The sequence below is a fragment of the Bos mutus genome, chromosome 23 (genome assembly GCF_027580195.1).
Source record: "Bos mutus isolate GX-2022 chromosome 23, NWIPB_WYAK_1.1, whole genome shotgun sequence".
Taxonomy (NCBI): domain Eukaryota; kingdom Metazoa; phylum Chordata; class Mammalia; order Artiodactyla; family Bovidae; genus Bos; species Bos mutus.
The window spans coordinates 42460388-42485457 of NC_091639.1; the positions used below are offsets into that span (position 1 = coordinate 42460388).

A 25070-nucleotide genomic window follows, 5' to 3' on the forward strand; every position below is an offset into this window, starting at 1 on the left:
TCTTGTGGGCGCTGTGGCCTCCTCCAGCTCCCTAAGGCCTTCCTCCAGGGAGAGGTGTGCTCCAAGTCCCTGGAGATGGCCTTCCCCACCAGCAGGCTCTGGTAGCCTCTGGGTTTCCCAGGATTGTGTTCTGAGAGTCCTGGACCACACACTCAAAGAAGAAAAAAGACAAGTTTATTGAGGGGCCTATGCCCCTCCCCTGCCATGGCTGGAGAGAACAAGCCAGCGTGTGTGGTTCTTCCTGAAGACCATCTCTGGGGCTGGCAGGCCAGGCAGCCCCCTAGGTCCCTCCTGTGACCCTCAGTCTTCAGTGACAGCCCGAGCACCTGTGTGGAGCAGCTTGCTCAGCTGCAGCCAACTAGCGCTCCTGCTTTGGGCCTGGGAGAAAGAAAGTGGGGGGGGGGGTGCTGGCTGGACCCTCCATTCCACACCCCTCTCCTGGGCGCTCAGGCCCTCTCAGCTGTGAAGCCAAGCTATTAACCGGCATCGCAGGATGCCCAGGAGCCCCTGGAGCCAGGAGCAGAAAGGTACAGTTCTTTCCCCATCAGAGCCACCCACTAGCTTCCAGGCTTCCTGCATCTCCCAGGGGTCCAACTTGTGCGATGTCAGAAGGAATTTCCCATAGCAGCACCGATCCAGGGGGTAGTGGGTGGCACCAGCCAGCTTGACACAGTGGGTTGGGGCAAGGCCTCCTCGGCGGGCACTTAACCCCACAAAAACATCCTCCAGGGGCAGAAGGGGTGCCCGGCTGGCCACCTTCAGGATAAGCTGCACAGCAGAAGCTGATAGCACATAGCCCGTGCCTGAGGCGTAGGGGGGAAAGGGGCCCCAGGAGGGAGGCCACTGCTCCTCCGATACCTGGTGCTTGCCTCCCGGTGACCGAGAGGGCTGCACCCGCCAATGCACGCGACCCAAGTACAAGAGAGGCACTGGCTGGCTCCCCAAGGTGGGGCTTCCGTCCCACTTCTCATCTCCAGCCTTCGCCTTTCTCGGGGGCCCCACGCCCGTCTCCCATTGCTCCCAGCGGCCTCCCCGCCTGACCAGCTCCGACACCAGTTCGGGGACGTTGACGAACACATCATCGTCGGTCTTGAGGATGTAGCGGGCCGTGGGGCAGTGTCTGTCGGCCCAGCTCAGCCCGCTGAGGGTCTTGAGGGTGAGGTTGCGGTAGGAGTCCTGGAAGGCTGCCTGCATGATGTCCCCGTGGGCCGCCGACTCCCACACCAGGTCGCTCCCGCGCGACCCCCAGCCGGGCTCTCCCAGCAGGAAAACAGTCTGCACCCTGAGCCCGCGGACCTCGCGCAGGCGGCCCCAGGAGGCCCGGATGGCGTTTCTCTGGTTCAGGTTGTCCGGGGCGGTGCAGACCAGGATCAGGAGGAAGGGAGGGGGGCCGGGCGCGCCGCACGCCGCCTCGTTGGGGATCAGGAGGCGGGGCAGGGCCAGGGGCGGCCCGGGCGAGGCCGGGCCGGGGAGCAAGGAGGCCAGGGAGAGGCTCAACAGCTCCTCCCCGAGGCCGGAGGGCCCAAAGAGGGTCCAGACGAGCAGGAGCAGCAGGGCGGCCAGGAGCAGGCGCCGGGACAAGCCGGGGCGCATGGTGCGGCGCGGCCAGAGGGCACCTGGGGGGAGAGACCGGGCGTGGTTAGAGGCCGCGGAGCGCGGCTCTCAGACAGCGGCCTGCAGCGAGCCACCCCCGGGACGGGGCGGCGGCCGGTGCCGACGCCCTAAGCTGCCCTCGCGGCGGGGCCCGCGGGGACGTTACCTGGTCGGCGCGGCCGACAAGGCCCGGCTCCATGGCCGGCCGTCTCCGCTCGCCGCCCCTCCCCGCCGGAAGGCGTGGCGTGCGCAGCCCCCGCCGGAAGCTCCGCGGCTGCGCGCTTGGCGGAACACAGACTGGAGGGAGCGGGGGGTGCGCAAGGGGGGTCTTTGCCCAAAACGGGAAGCGGGTTTGGATCCGCGGGCCTCGGCCACATCGGCCGGACGCCGTGCGGCCGGCGCCTCCCCACACCCACCCCCGCGCGGCGGGGCTCAACGTTTCCAGGTCACCAACACCAGCATCTCCAGCCTTCGGAGACGTACGGCGGTCAATACGCAGATACTCACCTAACCGACCGCTGGCTAGGCTCAGCTACCTGCGCAAGCCCCAACACCCCGCCAGCCAGCAAGGGGAAGCCGGGCCTTGGAATGTCCGAGAGCGCCCCCTCGAGGGTGAATGTGCAGCTCCTCCCTCTACCCACCTGGAGAGTGGCACCAATAGGTAAAAGGTTGCTTCTGGTAAGGGGGTGTGGCAACAGCATAGCTTTAATCAAGACCAAGAGTGTTGGGAGCTCTCTAGAATATACCTGTCAACGCAGGGGACACAGACCCCACCCCAGGTCCCGGAATGCCGCATGCCCTAGGGCAACTGAGCCCAGGGACCACCACTTCGGTGCCTACACACTACCGTGCCGCGGAGCCTGTGCTCTGCAATGAGCAGCCATGCTCACAACTAAAGAGAAGCCGAGCGCAGCGAGGACACAAAGACCAAGACAATGTCTGGGCAGCTGAGTGGGGACATCAATCGAGTGTGAAAAATGACCAACAGGGCCCGGTGTGAAAGCATATTCCCTATCAGAGTCTCCAGAAAAACGCAAAGAACCACAAGACGGAAGCCGTTAACTGTATAAACTATTTATTAACACAAAGCCCACACATTATTTCTTCTTGGACACACCCACAGTGCGACCACGGCGGCCTGTGGTCTTGGTGTGCTGGCCTCGGACACGGAGTCTGCAGGGAGAAAAGACAAAGGTTACTCACCATATCAAGCAAATCTGGGAAAAGACGGGGCATGAGAGTCCCCTGGGAGTCTAAGGACAGACAAACGGGCCCCCACTCACCCCCAGAAGTGGCGCAGCCCCCTGTGGGCCCGAATCTTCTTCAGGCGCTCCAGGTCTTCACGGAGTTTGTTGTCTAGACCGTTGGCCAGGACCTGCACAGACGGGGGACAGTGAGGGATGGCTGTTCTCCGCCCTGGTCTCCTAGGTCCAGTCCCAACTGGACAGCCTGCTTTTCTTTCTGCTCTCCCCTCTCCACACACACCTGGCTGTATTTCCCGTCCTTCACGTCCTTCTGTCTGTTTAAGAACCAGTCTGGGATCTTGTATTGGCGTGGATTCTGCATAATGGTGATCACACGTTCCACCTGGCAGGCAGGACAAGGGTCAGGTCCAGACAGCCCCCATCTCCAGGCAGGCCCAGGCCCAGCCCCAGCCCCGATCCCTGTCCTCACCTCATCCTCGGTGAGCTCCCCGGCCCTCTTGGTGAGGTCGATGTCTGCTTTCCTCAACACCACATGAGCATATCTTCGCCCCACACCCTGAGGAGAGGTTTTAGAGTTGTGTGAGTCTGACCTTTTGGGTTGCTCATGATTCAAAAAGCACACAAAAGTAGGGTCCAAAATAACATACTCTTCCAGATACAAAGCCTAATCATTAAAGGGAAAAAAAGGTTTTGATATCCCCTGAAAGCTGTAGCACCCGAGTGGCACCTTCTGATTTCTACACAGTGGAGACGAAATTGATGCTTCTCAGTCAATGGAGCACCAAAGCAACAAGATCAAGGTTCTCTGAATTAACGGTTGAGGGACAGCATTGTCAGTTGCTCGTGATGTCAAAGGGCCATAGGCCATGATCCTTTGGGCAGGTCACTAAATCCCTGTGATCAAAATAAACACTGAGACCAGTGGCATCCTGTCACCACCAACACTGGTGCTCCTTGCCACCTGAGCTCACGAGCCAAACAGATTTGCAAAGTGAACGACCGTGTGCTGGGTTGAGTAGTGTTCCACCAACTTTCTGTTCATCGGGAGCCTCAAAACATGGCTTTGGTTAGAAATAGTTAAATCCAATGACTGGTATTCTTATAAAAGGAGAGGACACAGACAGGCAAGAAGGCCATGTGATAAGGTGAGACACTAGAGTGATGCAGCTGCCAAGACAAGGAAACCAAGGATGTTTGGCACGGAACTGAGAGATTAAGTTTCGGTTGTTTTAAGTCAACAAATCTGTGTCACAAAGGTCCCAGGAAACTGGATTTCCTCTCTGTAAGAAAGTGACCTGGAGGTCAAATTACCAAATTGATTGAGAGGAGACTAAGATCTAAGTGTCTCTCAAATTTAAATATTTACAGGTGGTATGTCTGAGACTTGCTTTAAAATACAAGTGGGTAGAGAAAGGTAAAGATAAAACAAGATTCTAATTTTTAACTAGATGATACATCGACCGTTGTTCAGTCACCCAGTAGTGTCCAACTCTTTGCTACCCTGTGGGCGGTAGCACACCAGGCCTCCCTGCCCCCTACCACCTCCCAGAATTTGCCCAACTTCATGTTCACTGCATCGGTGATGCTGTCCAGCCATCTCACCTCTGATGCCCTCTTCTTCTGTCCTCAATCTTTCCCAGCATCAGATGACCAAAATACTAGAGCGTCAACATCAGTCCTTCCAGTGAATATTCAGGGTTGACCTCCCTTAAGATTGACTGGTTTGATCTCCCTGCTGTCCAAGGGATTTTCAGGAGTCCCTTGGATGCCTCAATAGGGGGCCAATAATTCTCTCTCTCCTACTTTTTAGCGTTTATGATTTTTGATAAACAGCTTTTCTTTTTTTTAAGTTGCTGTCAAGCTTTTTGAAAGCCCTGTTCAGATACTGGCTTGCCAATTATGAGAACCAATGGGTATCATCCAGTCATTGTGACTAGTTCCAACCATGTTTCCAAACAATCCAGATGACCAGGTATCATCCTGATTTAGAGGAAGGGCAGTCCAACCTTAAGGACTATTCATAGCAGAAGTGCACAAATGGAAAGAAAAGAAGGGATTGTGGCATAAAAAAATCTTGCAGGTGTGTTACCACTTAGTAAATACCCTTTTCTGCTTATGTCACCTTTGATACCTCACCTTTCCCAATTAACTTTGCTCCTTTAATTTTCTGAGGAATCCCTCCTCTTACTTAGCCTCCAGCCCCAGCAACTCCCTTCCAATTTATAAGTATTACTCAACCCCACATTCCAAATCATTAACAAAAGACCAGGTACCTCTAAGCTTTGGCTGTCTCACCAGAGAAGAGCCAGCAAAAGCTGAAACACAGTTAGCAAAACCCCAAGTACCTGTGTATCTCTAGAATAATCTTTCCCAGTGGTAAGCAGGGCATGAGATTCCCTAAGAGAGTCTTATCAACATACTCATTAAGTACTGGAAACTGCTTACAAAATCTGTTTTAAGGTCATCACATATACTTAAGGTAACAAATACCAAACTAGTTAATTTCAAAGCAGCAGGGAGAAAGGATTTAATAGAAGCATCCTATCAACCACGCTCATCTTTTATTTTCACTATCTGACCTAAGCATTCTAGCAATCTTTAAAAACAGAAGCAACCTCAGAGATACAGCAGGTTCAGTTCCAGACCACACCCAACAACACTGAAATAAAGAGAGCTACATGGTATTTTGGTTTCTCAGCACATGTAGTTACATAATCTATTAAGTGAGCAACTGCCTATACATACCTTAATCAAGACACTTTATTACTATGAAGTACTAACCATCATGTGAACTTTAAGCAAGTCTAAATCTTTTTGCAATAGTAACAAAGGTCACTGATCACAGATAAGCATAACAAATACACCACTGAAAACTTTTAAAGTATTTCATCAAAATGTGACAGACACACCATGTGTGCAAATGTTGAAGAACTGTCTTAAGAGCTACCACAAAAAAACACAGTATCTGCAAAGCTCCACAAAATGAGGTGAGCCTGCACTGAACACTGTATTTTTCACTGACTTACTAGTTTCACAGAAGATGAAACGTACTATTTAAGAATGAAAGCCGTGCTCCTTGAATTAGAGTGAAAAAGTAAACGTGACAAATCTCACCAAGAAAAGCTGATGCTGATTTGCCGTTTTAAACAATCTATAAAATACTTATCATAGTGTCTTCTGGGGATTCTAAGCAACCTTGGCTCCAAGAAGTGTAAACATACTGGCAGAAAACATTCAGTCATTTCCACAATTAAAAAATCTTTTTAAGGATAACATCCCCATCTGGAAGGCTGGGAGTTCATTAGGTTAAGGGAGATATCCAAGCTTGCATTCACTGACATAATAACTATAGGTTTCTTCATACTTGGAATCTCTTGGCATTTCTATTTACCCTTCAAATGGTACAATTATCCAACTTCCCCATTCCCTAGGTGAAATCTCTTGGTTTGACCTGAGAGGACTCTCTGGCTTTTCTCACTTACCTTTTGGGACAAAGGGGGCGAGCGGTTAAGAGAACTAATTGCTCTCTTAATCGTCCTTTTTACCTAGCAGACAAGACCATCTGGTTGGGACTCCCCTCACTTTGCCTCACTTTCAGCTCAGGTGTTAACAACTCAAGTTTCATCTATAGTCTCTAGTCCTTACCCTGCGTGTGTGTGAGTCGCTCAGTCGTGTCTGATTCTTTAAGACTCCATGGACTGTTGCCCCACCAGGCTCCTCTGTCCGTGGAACTGGCAAGAATACTGGAGGAGATTCTCCAGGGGATCTTCCCAACCCCAAGGATCAAACCCTGGTCTCCCGTATTGCAGGCAGATTCTTTACCGTCTGAGCCACCAAGGAAGCCATCAGTCCTTACCCTACTTTACCTTAATTGCAGTGATGGCAAAGGCAATTTTCCGCCGCCCATCGATGTTGGTGTTGAGTACTCGCAAGATGTGCTGGAACTTCTCAGGGATTACTAGAGACTGATAGAGATTGAGGGAGAAATTAGAGTGAACTACTATCAAACCGTAACCTCAAACACGAACGCTAAGCTTGTCACACAGGGAGCAGGAAACCCCCGTCAGGTCTTCACGACACAACAAACTCCTGAATCCTGCAGACAGCAGGAACATGAAGTGTTCAGGCTTGGGAAAACGCAACCTCGGGGAAGAAGTGTGTCTCCTACCCGTGCCCCAAGTACACTCTGAGTGGCGGAGACTGAGGTCCCCCCTCACGCCCAAACCGTTCTAGTGCCCGGGGTGGGAGTTCCTCCGGCCCCAGTCCCCAGACTGGATGTCTTTAGTTGTCCTTTTCCAGAAGCGGTATCCGAGGCTCCACCCAGAAAGTTGGAGGCCCCCAAGACAGGACATTTTCAACCCTCTGACAGCAAGACCTTCCCTGCCCCGGTCCCGATGTCGCTAGATCCCCGCAAGGATTGTACTCTTACCATGGCTGGCGGCCCTAGCGGCGGCGTGTAGGCCTCCAGTGGAAGAGAAAACGGAAGTGACGTAACAGCCTTATATTGCTACCAGGCGGAACGGGCGGAGCTATCTGAGCAAGGAGCTTCCGGAAACTATGCAAGACTCTGAATCGGGCGGCATGACTTCCGGTCCGGGTTTTCTTTACTGTTCGTACAGGTCTTGTGTGTGCGAGCAACAAAGGTTCCGGATTGAGATTGTGCTTAAGAATTCCACTTGTTTTCACTTGGGTGAAGCGGTTACAGCTGAAAGAGGGAGACTGGAGGCAAACAAATATCTGGGAGCGATTTCGCGCCGTGCAAGACACTCCAGGACCTGTAGTTCCATTCCGGGGAACAGATTCGCCTGACTGACAGCTGCCGGAAGTGAGGCTGCGCGGAATGGCCGCCGCTGCGACCATGGCGGCAGCTGCTCGTGAGCTGGTGTTGCGGGCCGGGGCCTCAGATATGGAGGAGGAGGAGGGCCCGCTGGTGAGAAGCAGGGCTGTTTCTCCTTCAGAGTCTTGTCCAGTCTCCTCACGTCAGGAAAGCCTGGGCTGGGTGTAGGCACAAGGGTGGAACTCGCAGCTGCCAATGATGCTACCCGGCTTGGTTCTCCATACGCCTCCGTGGGATCCGACCTGAACCTGAGCTGGGGTCAGCATGGCCGAGACTTTGGCTCTGGGGCCACAATTTCAGTTAACTTCCAGATGTTTGGGCAGAATAGAGAAGCAAGTCTAGGAACATGGCTTCTGGAACCAGATTGCTTGGGCTTTAATTCAGGCTCTGCCACGTATACTCTGTGTGTCTTCGGGCAAGTTTAACTTGCCTCTCTATGCCCTTACTTCCACACCTATAAGGTGAAAAAACTAAGACCTACTATCTATGTTGTGGGTTAGGACTGGGTGAATGAATATATGTAAGATGGCACCTGGCAGGTAGGTAAACACTATGTATTAGCTGGTAGTTTTAAATAGGTTGGCGCGCCCCCGAGGGATGGTGATAGAACATTTAAGGTAGCAGCAGTCTGCTGCTGCTGCTGCTGCTGCTAAGTCGCTTCAGTCGTGTCCGACTCTGTGCGACCCCATAGACGGCAGCCCACCAGGCTCCCCCATCCCTGGGATTCTCCAGGCAAGAACACTGGAGTGGGTTGCCGTTTCCTTCTCCAATGCATGAAAGGAAAAGTGAAAGTGAAATGGCTCAGTCATGTCTGACTCTTAGCAGCAGTCTAGAGATCCTAAATTCACCTGCAAGTTCTGTTCTGCCTTCTGCATCTTCTAATTTTTCTGATTTGGTTACCTTCACGCTTCGTGGTTTGCCTGTCTCCTTGTCCCGTTCCTATCCATCAGCCCCGATTAGTAGACTGAGACAATATGGAACTTTTGACATTTTGTGAACTCAGTATTTACCTGTGATTCCCCAGTGAAAGTCCCTCTTCTCCGCTTCAAGGATTGGTGACTACTCCATTATATTTTGTTCCACTTCTCTCTTTCCCATTAACCTGTTCCTCTCCAGGGGAGTGGTCCAGGTCTTCGGGAGCCATTGCAGATTGGAGAGTTGGACATCACCTCTGATGAATTCATCCTGGATGAAGTGGATGGTAAGTGATGGCAGAGGGTGGGGGGTATGTGGTCCTGTAACCTGAGAGGCTGGGCTCTGCAAGTACTAAGGCTGGGACTGGTGTGTGGATGTTCAGTGTGGAGACAGAGCTGTAGAATTAGCTGAACCCTTATGATGAACTTCTATTTGCAGTTCACATTCAGGCAAATCTGGAGGATGAGTTAGTAAAGGAAGCTCTTAAAACGGTGAGGCTTTCCACTATACTAATCTGCCCCTTCCTGAACCCTCCCCTTAAAGGAAAGAAAAAAGTCTTTTGCGCTCCTACTATCACCCTGGTCTTTTTCTCTAGTCCTTTGCTGACTCTGTTCCAGTGTCCCTTCACTGACTTCCTCCTGACCCTCTCACATTTCTGTTCTCCCAGGGTGTGGATCTTCGTCACTATTCAAAGCAGGTTGAGCTGGAGCTACAGCAGATTGAGCAGAAGTCCATTCGGGATTGTATCCTCCAGCAGAGGAGAGGGGTGCTGTTATTAAAACGGGCATTTTGTAGGGGTATGGTGCTGACAGCCCACCCGGGGCCACCGTCTTCTCTCTGAGGTTTCTGTCACCTCAGGGAGAAATTGGAGAGGTCCTGCGGAGGTCTGAGAATCGCCATGTCCACAGTGAGGCCCCTTGACTTGTTGTGAGTCAGATATCCAAGAGAGTGAGAACATAGCATCTTTGCACAATCAGATCACAGCCTGCGATGCTGTCCTTGAGGTTAGTAACCATGCCCTGGGACCCCTCATATCCCAGAGCGCAGATCATGGTCATGGTCTTCAGGATGATTCTTTAGGCCATCTGCCTCAGGCAGGGACAGTTAGAGTCACTTTCAGGATGATCTCAGCAGCCGCTTTTGTTGTTGCTGCCGTGACTAACGTTGTTATTTGCCTTTGTTGTACCTTTTTCCTCATCACCCACTACTCTCATAGTTGGATAGGTACTAGAGACTTTACCTAGAAACTTGTCCCCTACCAATCCTATGGCTAATCAGCAGCGCTTCTGCCTTCTCCCAGCGCATGGAGCAGATGTTGGGAGCTTTTCAGAGTGATCTCAGCTCCATCAGCTCTGAGATCCGGACACTGCAGGAACAGTCTGGAGCCATGAACATTCGACTGCGGAACCGGCAGGCTGTCCGGGGGAAACTCGGGGAGCTTGTTGATGGTCTCGTGGTGCCCTCTGCTCTGGTCACGTGAGTCACTAGTTTGAACGGTCCTAATGTCATAGCTAACTCATTGGAAAAGATCCTGCTGCTGGGAAAGGTTGAAGGCAGAAGACAGAGGATGAGATGGTTGGATGGTGTCACAGATTCAATGGATATGAGCTTGGGCAAACTCCAGGAGATAGTGAGGGACAGGGAGGCCTGGCATGGTGCAGTCCATGGGGTTGCAAAGAGTTGGACACGGCTGAGTGACTGAATAACAAAGGACAACAATGTCATAGAAAGTAGATGGGCGGGCGTGACCTACCCTACTTAACCACGTGGGTCTCCTGGCTTCAGGTTATCACACACTTTCCAGAAAATGATGAGCAGTTGACAGCTCTTTTTTACCCTGACTCAGGCTTTAAGGAATAGGAATCATCTGGGGTTGGGCATCGAGAAAGGGTTTAAGGTTGATGTGGGTGATGGAGGTATGTGTGTCCAGGAACAGAATACTTTGTGCACGTGTTCTGACACTATAATGCAGTGTACAAAGGGAGAGGAGACACACGCTGGATGCCAGGGGTATGGTTTAGAGTCTCGAGGTGTCTGGGTCTCCCTCCTCACCCATCCCACCCCTCCCTGCTCCCCAGGGCAATTTTGGAGGCACCAGTCACAGAGCCCCGGTTCTTGGAGCAGCTGCAGGAGCTGGATGCTAAGGCAGCTGCAGTCCGAGAACAGGAGGCTAGGGGCACAGCGGCCTGTGCAGATGTCCGGGGCGTGCTCGACCGCCTCCGAGTCAAGGTGGGAAGTGGGGGTGGACATACAACTCGAACCAGCCTCCCTTAGACCTCTACCCTGGATTGCCCTGGCAAAGCTCGCTGTAGCCCACCCCCAAGAACTTCTCCTTGCCTTTATGTGGCAGGGCTCATCCTCACATCTCTGGGTTCCTCTGAAAGTCTTAACAGATATCAAAGAGGTGTTCTCTACTCTTGCTCGTCCAACAGTCAACGCTCATTCCTTCCCTCGGTGCTTCCCAGGCAGTGAGAAGGCTACAGCTTCATGCCTTGTGTTTGGTCCCCCACATCTAGGCTGTGACGAAGATCCGAGAGTTCATCCTTCAGAAGATTTATTCTTTCAGAAAGCCAATGACCAACTATCAGATCCCACAGACAGCCTTGCTGAAATACAGGTCGCCACCCAGAGAGTGGGCGGGTGTCCCTGAGGGGCTGGCTGGGAGACTGACTGGTTCCTGGCTCCTCCAGGTTCTTCTATCAGTTCCTGCTGGGCAACGAACGCGCCACTGCGAAGGAAATCAGGGACGAGTACGTGGAGACGCTGAGCAAGATATACCTGTCTTACTACCGCTCCTACCTGGGGCGGCTCATGAAGGTGCAGGTAAGCCCGTGGAAGGAGAGGTGTTCTGGGCGCCTGAGTTGAGAGGAGTGACTGTGTAAAGAGACGTCTTTTTTTCTTGTACATTGGGAAGCAATGTTCCAGTTCTCTATCCTCTCTTCTCTAGTATGAGGAAGTCGCTGAGAAGGATGACCTAATGGGCGTGGAAGATACAGCCAAGAAAGATATCTTGGAGCTGAGGGGCACTCAGCTGGGCCTGGAGAGGGAAGGGCCTCTGGCTCCAGCCTCCAAGGCCCTGCTGCTTACCTTTTTCTGTGGGACCAAAACTTTGCAAATGAGATCAAGGCGGGGACCTCCCTCCCCAGAAAAATGCACAGATCACCCTTACACTGAGTTTTGTGTATGATGTCAGGGAGCGTAGAGGCTCCCTGGAGCCCATTCACAGATGTCAGGTGAAGTGGGGCCCCAAGACTGGGGAGGAGGGACCCCGAGGCCATGTCTGACTGCTGGGGGCCCCTGGAGGTCCTGGGTCTTTGATCTTCCATCACAGTTGTGATCTGTTTCCCTTGACTCTGGCCTTTCACGATTCTTCTCAAAGCCATCCCTCCGCAGCAGGAACACCATCTTCACCCTGGGGACCCGGGGCTCTGTCATCTCCCCCGCTGAACTGGAAGCCCCCATCCTTGTGCCCCACACTGCCCAGCGCGGGGAACAGAGGGTAGGAGGGAGAGCCAGCCTCAGCCTCGGGGTGGGGCTCTGAGCACAGAGCTCAGGGCAGAGCTTCCCGGCTGCAGGGCCCGGGGGAGTCCCAATCTCCAGTTGCCCCTGCACTCTGCAATGAGAGGAGGGTTGGACCATTGACTCAGGGTGTTACAGAGGGTGATAGGTCATTAGGCAGGTGTGGCGGTAAATGCAGGAGCAGCAACAGCAGGTGGGGGTGGGCTCTTTTCGTGTAGCCCTCCCCCCACCCCGCCCCTGCCCTTCAGTACCTGTTCAGGAAGCCCTTTTGCAGCCTGAACGAGGGTTAGATGGGGAGGGTCTTCTGAGCTACTGGTACCCAGTTGAGCTGATGTTCCAGCCATGTCCACAGAGAGCCAGGACTGGGGTCCACCCGTCTGTGTCTCTTCCTGCCTCTCCCACCCATCCTAGTATCCTTTCGAGGCCCTCTTCCGCAGCCAGCACTACGCCCTCCTCGACAACTCCTGCCGTGAATACCTCTTCATCTGCGAGTTCTTCATGGTGTCCGGCCCGGCTGCCCATGACCTGTTCCATGCTGTCATGGGCCGCACCCTCAGCATGACCCAGGTGAGCTCGCTGGCTCCTGGGCTCCTCAACCCTGTCCCCAGTCCTCATCAGCACTGCAGTGAGGCCACGGCCCTGGGGCACTGAAGGCAGGATCCTCTCATTTTAGAATGCATGCGCCTCATTCTCACTGTGTGTGACTCCCCACAAATCCATCAAAGCTTGGGGGTCCCTGAGGCGCCCCTCCTTCTGATTCACACCCAGGCGATAGCACCCAACACTTAGAGGCTCCTAGACCTTGGTTCCCGGCCCTGAATTCTGCTGTGATGGGCTTGTGATCATAGATTAGGTGAGCAAGGCCACAGGACCACGTGAGTGGCTGGTGGACAGGAAAGGAGGTGCATTTTCCATTTAGATCTCTCCCTGTACCCGCAAGTGTCATGTCCCCCAAGGAGCACTGCATCCGTCCATGGTCACTGGGAATGACAGGAAGAGACACTTCCAGTCCTCTGCCTGTTTCTAAATCCTCAACCACAGAAACACCTGGAGTCTTACCTCGTTGACTGTTACGATGCCATCGCTGTTTTCCTCTGCATCCACATCGTCCTCCGGTTCCGCAACATCACAGCCAAGAGGGACGTTCCTGCCCTGGACAGGTCACTGGTCCCATTTGTCTGCCTGGAGGCAGTATTGATGCCTCCACACTCACCTCTCACACCCACTCCTGCCTCCACTGATGGTCACCCCTCGATCAGGTTTCAGCCTCCCCACCCCACCCGTGACATTCCTTGCCAGATCTCTGATTCTGATCAAGCCCACAGGTACTGGGAACAGGTGCTTGCCTTGTTGTGGCCACGGTTTGAACTGATCCTGGAGATGAACGTCCAAAGTGTCCGCAGCACTGACCCTCAGCGCCTCGGAGGGCTGGACACTCGGCCTCACTATGTGAGCATGGGCAGGGGTGGCGGGGTCTGCTGAAAGGCAGGGCTGGCAGTCCCACTGTGTGGTCACTCGGCCTCGGGGCTGTGTCTCTGGGCCTGACTGGACATGTAGCCACGCTGTGTGGGGGCACCCTGGGAGTGTGGGCTGGGCACTGTGTGGGAGGGCCTGGAGGTGGGGATCGCCCAGAGGCTGGTTGGCCAGCTTCGAGAGAGTCAGGGGTTTTGTCGGTTGAGCCGGGGGGATTGGCGTGAGTTTTTGTCCCTCCTTCTTACTCCAGATCACGCGCCGATACGCAGAATTCTCCTCGGCTCTTGTCAGCATCAATCAGACGATTCCCAACGAACGGACCATGCAGCTGCTGGGCCAGCTCCAGGTGCGGGGTGCGGGAGGGGTCCCCTGCCCCTGGGGCTGAAGTGGGGAGCCTTGCCTGCTCCTGTCACTCCCTCCTTTCGGTCTTTTTTTCAGGTGGAGGTGGAGAATTTTGTCCTCCGGGTGGCAGCTGAGTTCTCCTCGAGGAAGGAGCAGCTTGTGTTTCTGATCAACAACTATGACATGATGCTGGGTGTGCTGATGGTACCGAGGCCCCTGCCCTGTCACCCCCCCGAGACCCCGGGTGCCCGCTCTGCCCCCTTTCCTGGGTGTGCTGATGGTACCGAGGCCCCTGCCCTGTCACCCCCCCGAGACCCCGGGTGCCCGCTCTGCCCCCTTTCCTGGGCGTGCTGATGGTACCGAGGCCCCTGCCCCGTCACCCCCCCCCGAGACCCCAGGTTCCCGCTCTGCCCCCTTTCCTGGGCGTGCTGATGGTACCGAGGCCCCTGCCCCGTCACCCCCCCCGAGACCCCAGGCGCCCGCTCTGCCCCCTTTCCTGGGTGTGCTGATGGTACCGAGGCCCCTGCCCTGTCACCCCCCCCGAGACCCCGGGCGCCCGCTCTGCCCCCTTTCCTGGGCGTGCTGATGGTACCGGAGGCCCCTGCCCTGTCACCCTCCCCCGAGACCCCGGGTGCCCGCTCTGCCCCCTTTCCTGGGTGTGCTGATGGTACCGAGGCCCCTGCCCTGTCACCCCCGAGACCCCGGGCCCTGCTCTGCCCCCCTTTCCTGGGCGTGCTGATGGTACCGAGGCCCCTGCCCTGTCACCCCCCGACCCCGGCGCCCGCTCTGCCCCCTTTCCTGGGCGTGCTGATGGTACCGAGGCCCCTGCCCTGTCACCCCCGAGACCCCGGGTGCCCGCTCTGCCCCCTTTCCTGGGTGTGCTGATGGTACCGAGGCCCCTGCCCTGTCACCCCGAGACCCCGGGCGCCCGCTCTGCCCCCTTTCCTGGCCTGATGGTACCGAGGCCCCTGCCCTGTCACCCCGGACCCGGGCGCCCGCTGCCCCCTTTCCTGGTGGTACTGATGGTACTGCCCCTGCCCTGTCACCCTCCCCCGAGACCCCGGGCGCCCGCTCTGCCCCCTTTCCTGGGCGTGCTGATGGTACCGAGGCCCCTGCCCCGTCACCCCCGAGACCCGGGCGCCGCTCTGCCCCCCTTTCCTGGGTGTGCTGATGGTACCGAGGCCCCTGCCCGTCACCCCCGAGACCCGGGCGCCCGCTCTGCCCCTTCCTGGGTGTGCTGATGGTACCGAGGCCCCTGCCCGTCACCCCCGAGACCCCGGGCGCCCGCTCTGCCCCCTTTCCTGGGTGTGCTGATGGTACCGGAGGCCCCTGCCCCGTCACCCTCCCCCGAGACCCCGGGCGCCCGCTCTGCCCCCTTTCCTCCACGAGTGCAGAGATCACGTTGGCCTTGTCAAGCGTTTTCTTCTTGGAGTCTGACGTGGTGTCCGGCTCCATATGGTGAATGTGGAAGGATGGGGATATGCCAGCATGAAGGGCAGCTTCTCCCCAAACTTGAGACTCCCCTCTGTCTTTCCTCAGGAGCGGGCGGCGGATGACAGCAAAGAGGTTGAAAGTTTCCAGCAGCTGCTCAACGCGCGGACACAGGTAGGGGTGTGGGGTGAGGGCAGGGACAGTCCTGTGCTGTGTTTTGCTGGTGACTTTGGCTGCACTGGCTCTCTGTCGCGGCGCTCCGGCTTCTCTTGCTGCCGCACACGGGCCCTAGAGCACAGGGCTCGGTACTTGCGGCTCGAGGGCTTAGTTGCCCCATTGCATGTATAGCCTTAGTACCCCAGCCAGGGGTTGAACCCACGTCCCCTGCATTGGAGGGCGGATTCTTAACCACTAGACCACCAGGGAAGTCACGTGTGTGCTGTTTAGGTCTGTGTGTGTGTGTGCGCATGCACGCTTACAGTGGCAGCGGGCTCCAGGTACGCAGAATTGAAATTGTGATACAACTCTTGATTCACAACATGCTGTTGTTATTTCTGTTTTTTCTTTTTTTTTAATGATACAGACATCCACAAAGCTATCACACACCTTGGCAATAACTAACATCAAAGTCTGAGTTCTTCCTCGGCCCCTCTCTCTGTCTCTCACATAGAGGCGCTTATTGACCTAAATGTTGTGTTTATCATGCCCTGGCTATGGGCAATAATAGAGCTATAGGGAATTCCCTGGCAGTCCCGTAGTTGGGACTCTTGGCTTCTACTGCAGGGGATATGGGAAGCTAAGATCCTACATGCTGTGCAGCACACAACCAAAAAGGAAAGAAAAAAAATTGTATGCCGAAACAGTAACTATTCAGTTTTGGTTCTGAGTGCCGTAGTAACAGGATTGCAGGATTATTTGACGCATAATTTTTCTAGTATTGTCCTGTTATGACATGAGGCTGTAGCTCATTCTTTTTAAAGTCAATTAGTTTAGTTACTTCTATTAATTGTTGGCTGTGTTGGTCTTTGTTGCTGTGCGCGGGCTTTGTCTAGTTGTGGCAAACGGGGCTTCTCTCTTGTTGCGGAGCACGGGCTCCAGGGCGGGTGCGCTCAGTAGTTACGGCTCTCCGGCTTAGTCGTCCCGAGATACGTGGGATCTTCCGGAACTAGGGATCTACTGTTTATTTAGGAGTAATTACCAAGAATAATACTTGAAATTACTAGAAATAATGATCTCATTTTTTTTTTCCTAATTGTTTGGACTTTATTCTTTTAGAATTTGTCCTTTAAATAGACTGTTAAATACTATCTTTTCAAGAGGAAATTTACTTGTTTGAACTGGTATATGAAGTGCTATTGATTTTTGTATATGGATTATATAGCCAGCCACTTCCTAAGTTATTTCTAATAATACTTCTGGAGATGTGTGTTCCTATGTAGGCATTCGTCATCTCTGAATTGTGACAGTTTCAGTTCTTCCTATTTTATTCCTATGTCTTTATTCTCTTACTACAGGGGCTAGTACCTTGTTTAAAGTTGAATGGTTGAATAGAGGGGTGATAGTGAGAACGCTTACCTTTTCTTAACTTTAAAAGAATATTTATTTATTTATTTGGCTGTGCCGTGTCTTAGTTGTGGCATGCGGGATTATTTTTTTCTTCTTAGTTGTGGCATGTGGGGTCTAGTTCTTTGACCAAGGATGGAACCCAGGTCCCCCTTAGCCACTGGACCACCACGGAAGTCCCTTCCTCACTTTAAAACAAATGCTTTCATCATTTCCCCTTTAAGAGTACTGTTATTGTAGGGTTTTTTTTTTTTTTTGAAATAGATATCCTTTATCAGGTAAAGAAAATTCCTTTCAATCCCTAGTATTCCAGGAGTTATTATTGTTTTTAAATCATGAATGGGTATTGAATTTTTAATCAGGGATGTGTGCTTTTTCTGCAATTGTTGAGGTAATCATATATTTAATTTTAAAAAATTAGGACTTTGGGATTAACGGATACACAGAACTATATATGAAATAGATAAACAACAAGGATCTACTGTATACTGCAGAGAAATATATTTAATACCTCATAATAATCTATAAAAGATAAGAATCTGTAAAATACATATATATGTATACATGTATATTCATTCAATACACATGTACTCACAACATTGTAAATCAACTATACTTCATTTTTTAAAAAAGTCTATCATGTGGTATCCTACATTTGTAGATTTTGGAATGTTAAGCCATTCTGGATTTGGTCTGATGCATATAGAGTTTTTGCTTCTCTGTGCAGAAATGAGATAGGCTTGTGCTATTCCTTTCTTGTCCTGCCCTTATGTGGTTTTGGCACCAAAGTCATACTGGATTTGTAGAGGCAGGTGGGAAGGAAGGATTTCCTCATTCTTTTTATTCTTAAAGATTTTGGGTTTGAAATGATCTCTTCCTATAAAATATCTTAGAACTTGCCAGCGCAAACATCTAGGGAAGATTTAAAACTATGAAATTCCCTCTAAATACTGCTTGTATTGACTTCTGTGGGTTTGAAAGTGTAGCATTTTTCTTATTCAGTTCAAAGAACTTTTATATTTCAATTATTCTTTAATCCATGAGGTTTTTTAGAAGTGCTTTAACATTTCCAAAAGTCTTTTTGTTATTAATGTTTAACAGTTGCATTGTGAATGGAGAATGTGGCCTTTTGGTATTGAAAATCTGAAATTTGAAATCTTTTTAGATTTGCTTCAGCCTAGGACATGATCACGGAGAAGGCAATGGCACCCCACTCCAGTACTCCTGCCTGGAAAATCCCATGGACGGAGGAGCCTGTTAGGCTGCAATCCATGGGGTCGCTAAGAGTCGGACACGACTGAGCGACTTCACTTTCACTTTTCCCTTTCATGCATTGGAGAAGGAAATGGCAACCCACTCCAGTGTTCTTGCCTGGAGAATCCCAGGGACGGGGGAGCCTGGTGGGCTGCTGTCTATGGGGTTGCACAGAGTCGGATACGACTGAAGTGACTTAGCATAGCATAGCATAGCATAGGACATGATCAACTTTTGAAAACGATCCACGTATGTTTGAGAAGGTTGTGTGTTCTTTGATTGTCAGGTGTGGAAATCAAGCTCTTTAATTGTTATTTACATCACCTATATCTTTACTGATTTTTTTTTTGGTCAGTAGTTGAGAGAGATGTTTTGAAATTCATAAGTTTATCACTTTTTCACTGCAGTTTTGTCAGATCTTGTTTTATATAGTTTCAACTTATTTTATCTAAATTCTCAAAAGTTTAGAATCATATGATCTTCCTTGTGACTTGAAGCATTTGTCACTGTATCATGACCCATGTTAGCCCTAACAGTTTTCTCTTAAAGCCTATTCTATTTTATGTTAACATAGCTCTTCCAGCTTTATTTTAGTTAATATTTGCTTTTTAATTTATTTCCACTTTTTAAAAAATTTCCGCTTTTTTCCTTTACTTTCTTTTTACTTTCCTTTTCATATTTTCACATTTTAAGTCTTTTAAAAATAGAAATAGCTGGAATTTAAAAAATCCAATTGAATTATCTCTGCCCTTTAATTTGTCTTTTTTTTCATTTATGTTTATTGTGATTAATGTGACATTTCTACTGTTTTCATCCATCTTTAGTTTTCTCTTTGTCTTGTGTCTTTTTTCCTTCTTGCCTTTGTTTTTCTTACAACTTTTTGTCCATCTCTGATTGTTTGGATTTTGTACTCCATTCTTTTGGAATTTGTCCTTTAAATTTTAAATTAACAAGCTAATGTTAATTTAGCTTAACATCTAAACTTAATATTTAACACCTATCTCAAGTAATACATGGACTTTTAAACATTTTAAATGTTTTAATGCTTCAGTCGTCCCTCCCCTTCTGTTTTCCCTGCTAATTATTGACCAGTGTTTTTTTCTGTCCTACTTTTGTTTTTTAAATGCCTTTATGTTATTTACTTTACTTTTCTCTTGGCTGAACCACACGGCTTGTGGGATCTTAGTTTCCCCACCAGGGATTGAACGCACATCCTCTGCAGTGAAAGCACAGAATCCTCACCACTGGATAGCCAGGGAAGTCCCTGTATTCCTTTAAATGTGAAATATTCTCTGTATTCCCTGTGCTGTATTATTTATTTTGTACGTAATAGTTTGTACCTCTTCATCCCCTTTCCCTGTCTTGCCCCTTCTCCCGCAGCCAGTATTTTTTTAAACGTTGCTTTCCTCCTATCTTTCTTTCCTGGGATCTGGTCAGTTATAGGTTAAACTTTCCCAGTCTGTTTTCTCTGTTTCATAAAATAAACGTTTAGTTCGATGAGAAAAGAACCTGCTGTCCTCACCTGCACGGTTAGGTGACCAGAGGGAATGTTGGCTCTGCCTTCAGAATCGCAATTCTCTAGACCCTCTGACCCCAGAGATGTGCTCAGTGAGGACTCTGCTGAGAGCCCTGAGGCCCTGTGGGATCTGCCAGGGTGGGGATGGTCCTGTGCCTTTGGGTGGGCTGCTGCTCAGTACTGTGTGGGAGAGATTACGAGCTGAAACCCAGCGTGCTCTTTCCTCTGGTCACTCCTCTGCGGTCAGAACACTCTCTCCTGGAGGTCCTGTCCTGGAGGTCCAGAAGTTAGGACTCTGTGCCTCCACTGCAGAGGCCACAGGTTCGATCCCTGGTGGGAAAACAGATCCCACAAGCTGGGCTGCAAGGTCAAAACAAACAATCAAACAAAAACCCACTCTCTTTGGCTGGATAGAGAGCTTAAAGAAAGTCCATCCAAGTCTAGACCACTGCTGCCCCATGGAAATATAGTACGTGCCTCAAGTTTTCTAGTGTCTAAGTTTTATAGACAAAAAAGAAATAGGTGAAACAAATTTAATATGTTTTACTGAAAACACTGTGTCCAAGATACTATCATTTCAACATTATTTATCTACAAATAGATGAGTAATGATTCATCTGAAAAGTTTTCCTATGTGAAGTCTCTTAGCCTGGTGTGTATGTTCACAGCACATTTCAGTTTCAATAGCCTTGTTTCACGGAGAAGGCAATGGCACCCCACTCCAGTACTCTTGCCTGGAAAATCCCATGGATGGAGGAGCCTGGTGGGCTGCAGTCCGAGGGGTCGATAAGAGTCGGACACGACTGAGCGACTTCACTTTCACTTCTCACTTTCATGCATTGGAGAAGGAAATGGCAACCCACTCCAGTGTTCTTGCCTGGAGAATCCCAGGGACGGGGGAGCCTGGTGGGCTACTGTCTATGGGGTCGCACAGAGTCAGTCAGACACGACTGAAGCGACTTAGCAGCAGCAGCAGCAGCCTTGTTTCAAGTGACCAGTTGTTACATGTGATTCATGGTGACTGTGTTAGGACAGGTCATCTCTGTTAGTTGAGCTTAGCTCTGCATCCACCTGCTTTGCCCCCTACTGTTTAAGAGTGTTGTGGGTTTATTGCATTTAGGCAACTATAACAGGTTGAATTTGTTATGATCTCTGTCCCAAATCACATCACAAATAAAGATTCCTTAATTATGGAAAGATGTGTTCTTGGGAATGTCTTCTTCATCTCATGTTAGTTATCTCACAGCCTCCAGTGGATATAGGTGGATGTTTTGTGGGAAGAATGGAAAAGATTTTATTTTTATTTATTACTGATATATCTGGAGAAGGAAATGGCAACCCACTCCAGTATTCTTGCCTGGAAAATTCCATGGCGGGCTGCAGTCCACAGAGTCTCAAAGAGTCAGCCACGACTAAGCAACTGAGCACATTATTGATATATAGTTGATTTCCAATGTTGTGTTAATTTCTGATGTACAGAAAAGTGACTCAGTTATACATATGTGTACATTCTTTTTAATATTCCTCTCCATTATGGTTTGTCCCAGGGTATTGGCTGGAACCCCCTGTGCTCTGCGATAGGACCTTGTTGCGTGTCCATCCTATATAATAGTTTGTGAACTCCTAATCCATCCCTCCTCCAGCTCCCTCTCCCTCGGCAACCACAAGTCTGTACTCTATGTGTGTGAGTCTATTCCTGTTTTGTAGATAGATTCATTTTTGTGCCATATTTTAGATTCCACAAAGGATTTTATTTTTAAATATAAGTAGTTTATTTTTAAGTGAAATAAAAGTTCTGCTTTCACCTTACCAGATCTTACTATTTGGGTTGGGTTTTTCTTTTCTTTCTTCTTCTTTTTTTTTTTTCCTACTTAAATTCCACCCTTCCATTAAAAATTTTTTTTTTTATTTATTTGGCTGCATCAGGTCTAGTTGCTTCGCACAGAATCTTCTGTTGCTGCGCACAGACTCTCATTGTGTGGCGCATGGGCTTTGGAGTGAGAGGGCTCAGTTGTTGCTTCCTCTGCAGCATGTGGGATCTTAGTTCCCTATCCAGGGTTCGAACCTGTGTCCCCTGCATTGCAAGGTAGATTCTTAACCACTGGACCACCAGGGAAGTCCCTCCCTTGCACTGTTTTTTATTTGTTTGTTTGCCTTTTCATTTTAACTTTGTGTTTAGGGAAATTTCAAATGTACGTGCTAGATAGAGGATAGCATGGTGAGCCCCCAGGGGCCATCACAGATCTTCAGCCAATAACAGGACAGTTGTTTCATCTGTATCAAAACCCGTTGTTCATCCTCCCATCCGTCCCCCAACCCTCAGTGATTTTGAATTAAATTCTGTACATCACTATCATCACTTCATCTGCGTCAGGATATGTTTTTTTAAACCACAATACTTTATCACACTTTTAAAAAAAGATAGGACTTGGGGCTTTCACTTGAGGTGGCCTGGAAAAAAAAAGAATCACTCTCAAAGTAGCTAGTATTCACGTACCCCACTTATAAACAGTGGTTCAAGTCAGCATCCATATACAGTCCATACATGCCTCTCTCTCTTTTTTAGTTTATCTGGCTGTGCCAGGTCTTAGTTGCGGCATGTGGGATCTAGTTCCCTAACCAGGGATCGAACCTGGGCCCCCTGCGTTGGGAGTGTGGAGTCTTAACCACTGGACCACCAGGGCAGTCCCTGTATGTCTCTCTTTAATCTGTAGATTTCCCTTCCATCTCTTCCCTATCTCCTCCATGCAATTTATTTGTGGAAGAAATGGAGTCATTTGTCACGTAGAATGACGTACAGTCTGGATTTTGCTGACTGCCTTGCATAGCATGCCTAAGCTGTTCCTCTTTGTGATTCAGTGGAAAGGCTTGAGCGGATTCCAATTAGACTTTTTTACAAGGCTGTTTGAGAGGTGGTGGTGTGTACTTCTCTCAGGGCATTAGTGTCTTCTTGGCTTTCTTTTGGCCAGTGGCCATCGGTGATCACCGCTTAGACCATTAGATTTCTATGTCTCTCAATGTCTCAAAAATTTCCATCTCCTTATCTGTCTGCATTTTGAGTCATTTCTTCAATTATAAATTCCAGTTTGCTCAGTCATTTTTCCAGGTATATCCAATCTGCTGTTTAGCCAGCTGACATTTTTTAAATTAAAAAAAAAAAAGTTTTTTTCTAAATCATTTCTTTAAAATCCCATTTGTTTCAAGTCTGTCTGTTTCTGATCTTGGTAATACGTCACGTTTGTGTCTGTGTCTTTAACTTCTTTGAACATTTCATACAGAATGTACAACTGCTCTGTATGTGACAGTTTTAACACTGGCGGTCTTCGGAGGTCTGAGTCCACTGCTTGTTGCCTCTTCTGACTCGTGGTAGCTAGCTTGCTTCTGTGACTGGGTATCTTTGGGCTCTTTTCTCGGTCTCAATCAGGGGCAGTCATCGGGGCCTAAATGGGGATCAGGGAGATTTCAGAGAAGACTTGCCTCTGCTTTTGCAATAGCTGAAAGATGCCATCCAGCTGGGTCTGCACTGGCACCTCTGAGAGGCTCTCCTGAGACCACGCTCAGCATCTCCGCTCAAGGCCGCATCAGCTCAGCTTCCTGATAGCAGAGCTGCTGTGACCGTTTACTTTTCTGAAGCCCCGCCTCTCCCAGGCGCTCAGGGCCCACTTCTCTGGTTCTGGCCCTCTGCTCCCAGCTCAATTTTTTAAAATTTAACTAAACAAAGGTTTTGTGGTTTATTTATTTATTTGTTTTGAGAAGGGAGGAGATTTCCCCTACCTCTTGTGAGACCAACCATGTCTTAAAGTACATGACTTTTCTAGAGGTTCGCTGTTGTTATGGGAGTATTCTAAGGACCAAGTTGGTCATGATGCCAGAACTGGGAAAAATCTGCCCATCCCAGGAAACTCAACTCTGTATGTGTGTGCGTTCCTACAGGAATTCATTGAAGAGTTGCTATCGCCCCCCTTTGGGGGGCTGGTGGCATTTGTAAAGGAAGCTGAAGCTTTGATTGAGCGTGGACAAGCGGAACGACTTCGAGGGGAAGAAGGTCTGAGGATGGGGTGGATATGGTGGGGTGAGGGGAAAGGTGAATGGAAAAGAAAAATTCAGGGATGCAGATTACATGGGGAGGGTGTCAGGCATGAAAGAGGGGGTCGGGAGAACACCAGAAAAGAGGGGTTTCAGGGTGAGGACGGCTGTACCTTGGGGAGGACCTAGCGGGATCAGACATCACTTAGCTGTGATCTTTTTCCTCCTTCTCTCAGCCCGGGTTACTCAGCTGATTCGTGGCTTCGGCAGTTCCTGGAAATCGTCGGTGGAGTCTCTGAGTCAGGATGTGATGCGGAGCTTCACCAACTTCAGAAATGGAACCAGCATCATCCAGGTAACCTGCGACTCCCGGTCCCCACTCCCACCCCGCCCCATCACTGGTTTGCCCTCCTCTTTTCTCGGGGCTCGGAATCTTGACCTAAGAAATCGGCAGCTTGAACACTAATCAGTCCCCTTCTGGCTTGATCTTCAACTACCAGCCATGCCCAAAGTTCTGGCTGAGCCCTAAGCTGACGGCTATCGTCATCCTTAGCATCACCCTGCATCTCATCCCTCCGTGACTTTCTCTGAGCAGGGAGCTCTGACCCAGCTGATCCAGCTCTATCATCGCTTCCACCGAGTGCTGTCTCAGCCGCAGCTGCGAGCCCTCCCTGCCCGGGCCGAGCTCATCAACATCCACCACCTCATGGTGGAACTCAAGAAGCACAAGCCCAACTTCTGATGCGCCGAGCCCTGGGGGCCGCCAGCCCTATCCACGGACTTCTGTGCCCCATCCCATCCCCTTTTTCACCTGGGACTCCCTGCCAGTTCCCCCCTTGCCTCCTAGGCTCTCACATGCCTCACTCTGCCTTCATTCCCGGGACCTTGCTTCATCAGGATAAGCCGGATCCCCTTGGCTTTGGGAATCTCTCGTGTCTTCAAGTTTCCCAGGACCTCCTGGGCTTCCAAAATAACCTCAGTTATCTTTCCAGTGTTGTCATTCCCCTCTTTACTCCCACTGCCCACCCCCAAGGCTTTTTTCTTCTCCCAGTAAAACCTTCTGGTTCACTCAGCTCTTGTCAGCATGTCATGAGGTGTGAAGCCTCAACTCTTGGAATTGGTGTGTTAAGGGAAGACTGTCTCATAATGGTTGGCTTTTTTTTTTTTTTCTTCTACTCAGTGATTTATTTTCTGTAGCTTTTTGACCTAAGATCTCAGCAGCCTGAACACTAATCAATCCCCTCCTGGCTTGAGAGTTACATCAAGGTCAGTCTGCAGAAAACAATAAATACTTAATATGATATAACACTCTTTTCCCATTTCTTTTCTCCTTCCTCCTGGGGCCTTCAAGTAACCCCGTCTTTGCTCCAGGATCACCTTTGCGCTCTGACTGCCT

At 50.3% G+C, this 25070-nt stretch overlaps 3 protein-coding genes across 7 annotated transcripts; 1 reads left to right on the plus strand and 2 right to left on the minus strand.

Moving 5' to 3' along the window:
* Positions 1 to 152: 152 nt before the first annotated feature.
* B3GALT4 (beta-1,3-galactosyltransferase 4) lies at positions 153 to 2216 on the minus strand. 2 transcript variants are annotated; one of them, XM_070360852.1, is made up of 2 exons: positions 2101 to 2216; positions 153 to 1616 (listed from the first exon to the last, which is right to left on the minus strand). In XM_070360852.1, the coding sequence occupies exon 2, from the start codon at positions 1591 to 1593 to the stop codon at positions 457 to 459; it is 1137 nt and encodes a 378-aa protein (XP_070216953.1). In that variant the 5' UTR covers positions 1594 to 1616; positions 2101 to 2216; the 3' UTR covers positions 153 to 456. The 2 variants fall into 2 exon arrangements, with proteins under 2 accessions (XP_070216953.1, XP_070216952.1); XM_070360851.1 differs by lacking the exon at positions 2101 to 2216 and adding an exon at positions 1760 to 1907.
* Positions 2217 to 2646: 430 nt separating this feature from the next.
* RPS18 (ribosomal protein S18) lies at positions 2647 to 7585 on the minus strand. The gene is made up of 7 exons (XM_005891392.2): positions 7502 to 7585; positions 7228 to 7305; positions 6665 to 6763; positions 3268 to 3354; positions 3079 to 3180; positions 2877 to 2968; positions 2647 to 2766 (listed from the first exon to the last, which is right to left on the minus strand). Exons 1-7 carry the CDS (start codon positions 7583 to 7585, stop codon positions 2691 to 2693), a joined length of 618 nt encoding a protein of 205 aa, XP_005891454.2. The 3' UTR covers positions 2647 to 2690.
* VPS52 (VPS52 subunit of GARP complex) lies at positions 7429 to 24969 on the plus strand. 4 transcript variants are annotated; one of them, XM_005891391.3, is made up of 20 exons: positions 7434 to 7728; positions 8752 to 8836; positions 8989 to 9041; positions 9218 to 9293; positions 9487 to 9554; positions 9851 to 10026; positions 10629 to 10779; positions 11067 to 11167; positions 11241 to 11373; positions 11498 to 11555; positions 11916 to 12049; positions 12481 to 12636; positions 13111 to 13229; positions 13395 to 13518; positions 13793 to 13888; positions 13981 to 14088; positions 15424 to 15489; positions 23582 to 23693; positions 23911 to 24029; positions 24270 to 24968. In XM_005891391.3, the coding sequence occupies exons 1-20, from the start codon at positions 7639 to 7641 to the stop codon at positions 24414 to 24416; spliced, it is 2172 nt and encodes a 723-aa protein (XP_005891453.1). In that variant the 5' UTR covers positions 7434 to 7638; the 3' UTR covers positions 24417 to 24968. The 4 variants fall into 4 exon arrangements, with proteins under 4 accessions (XP_070216871.1, XP_070216869.1, XP_005891453.1 ...); XM_070360768.1 differs by having other exon boundaries at positions 7432 to 7728; positions 13111 to 13518; positions 24270 to 24969; XM_070360769.1 differs by lacking the exon at positions 7434 to 7728 and adding an exon at positions 7825 to 7893 and having other exon boundaries at positions 9483 to 9554; positions 13111 to 13518.
* Positions 24970 to 25070: the final 101 nt, after the last annotated feature.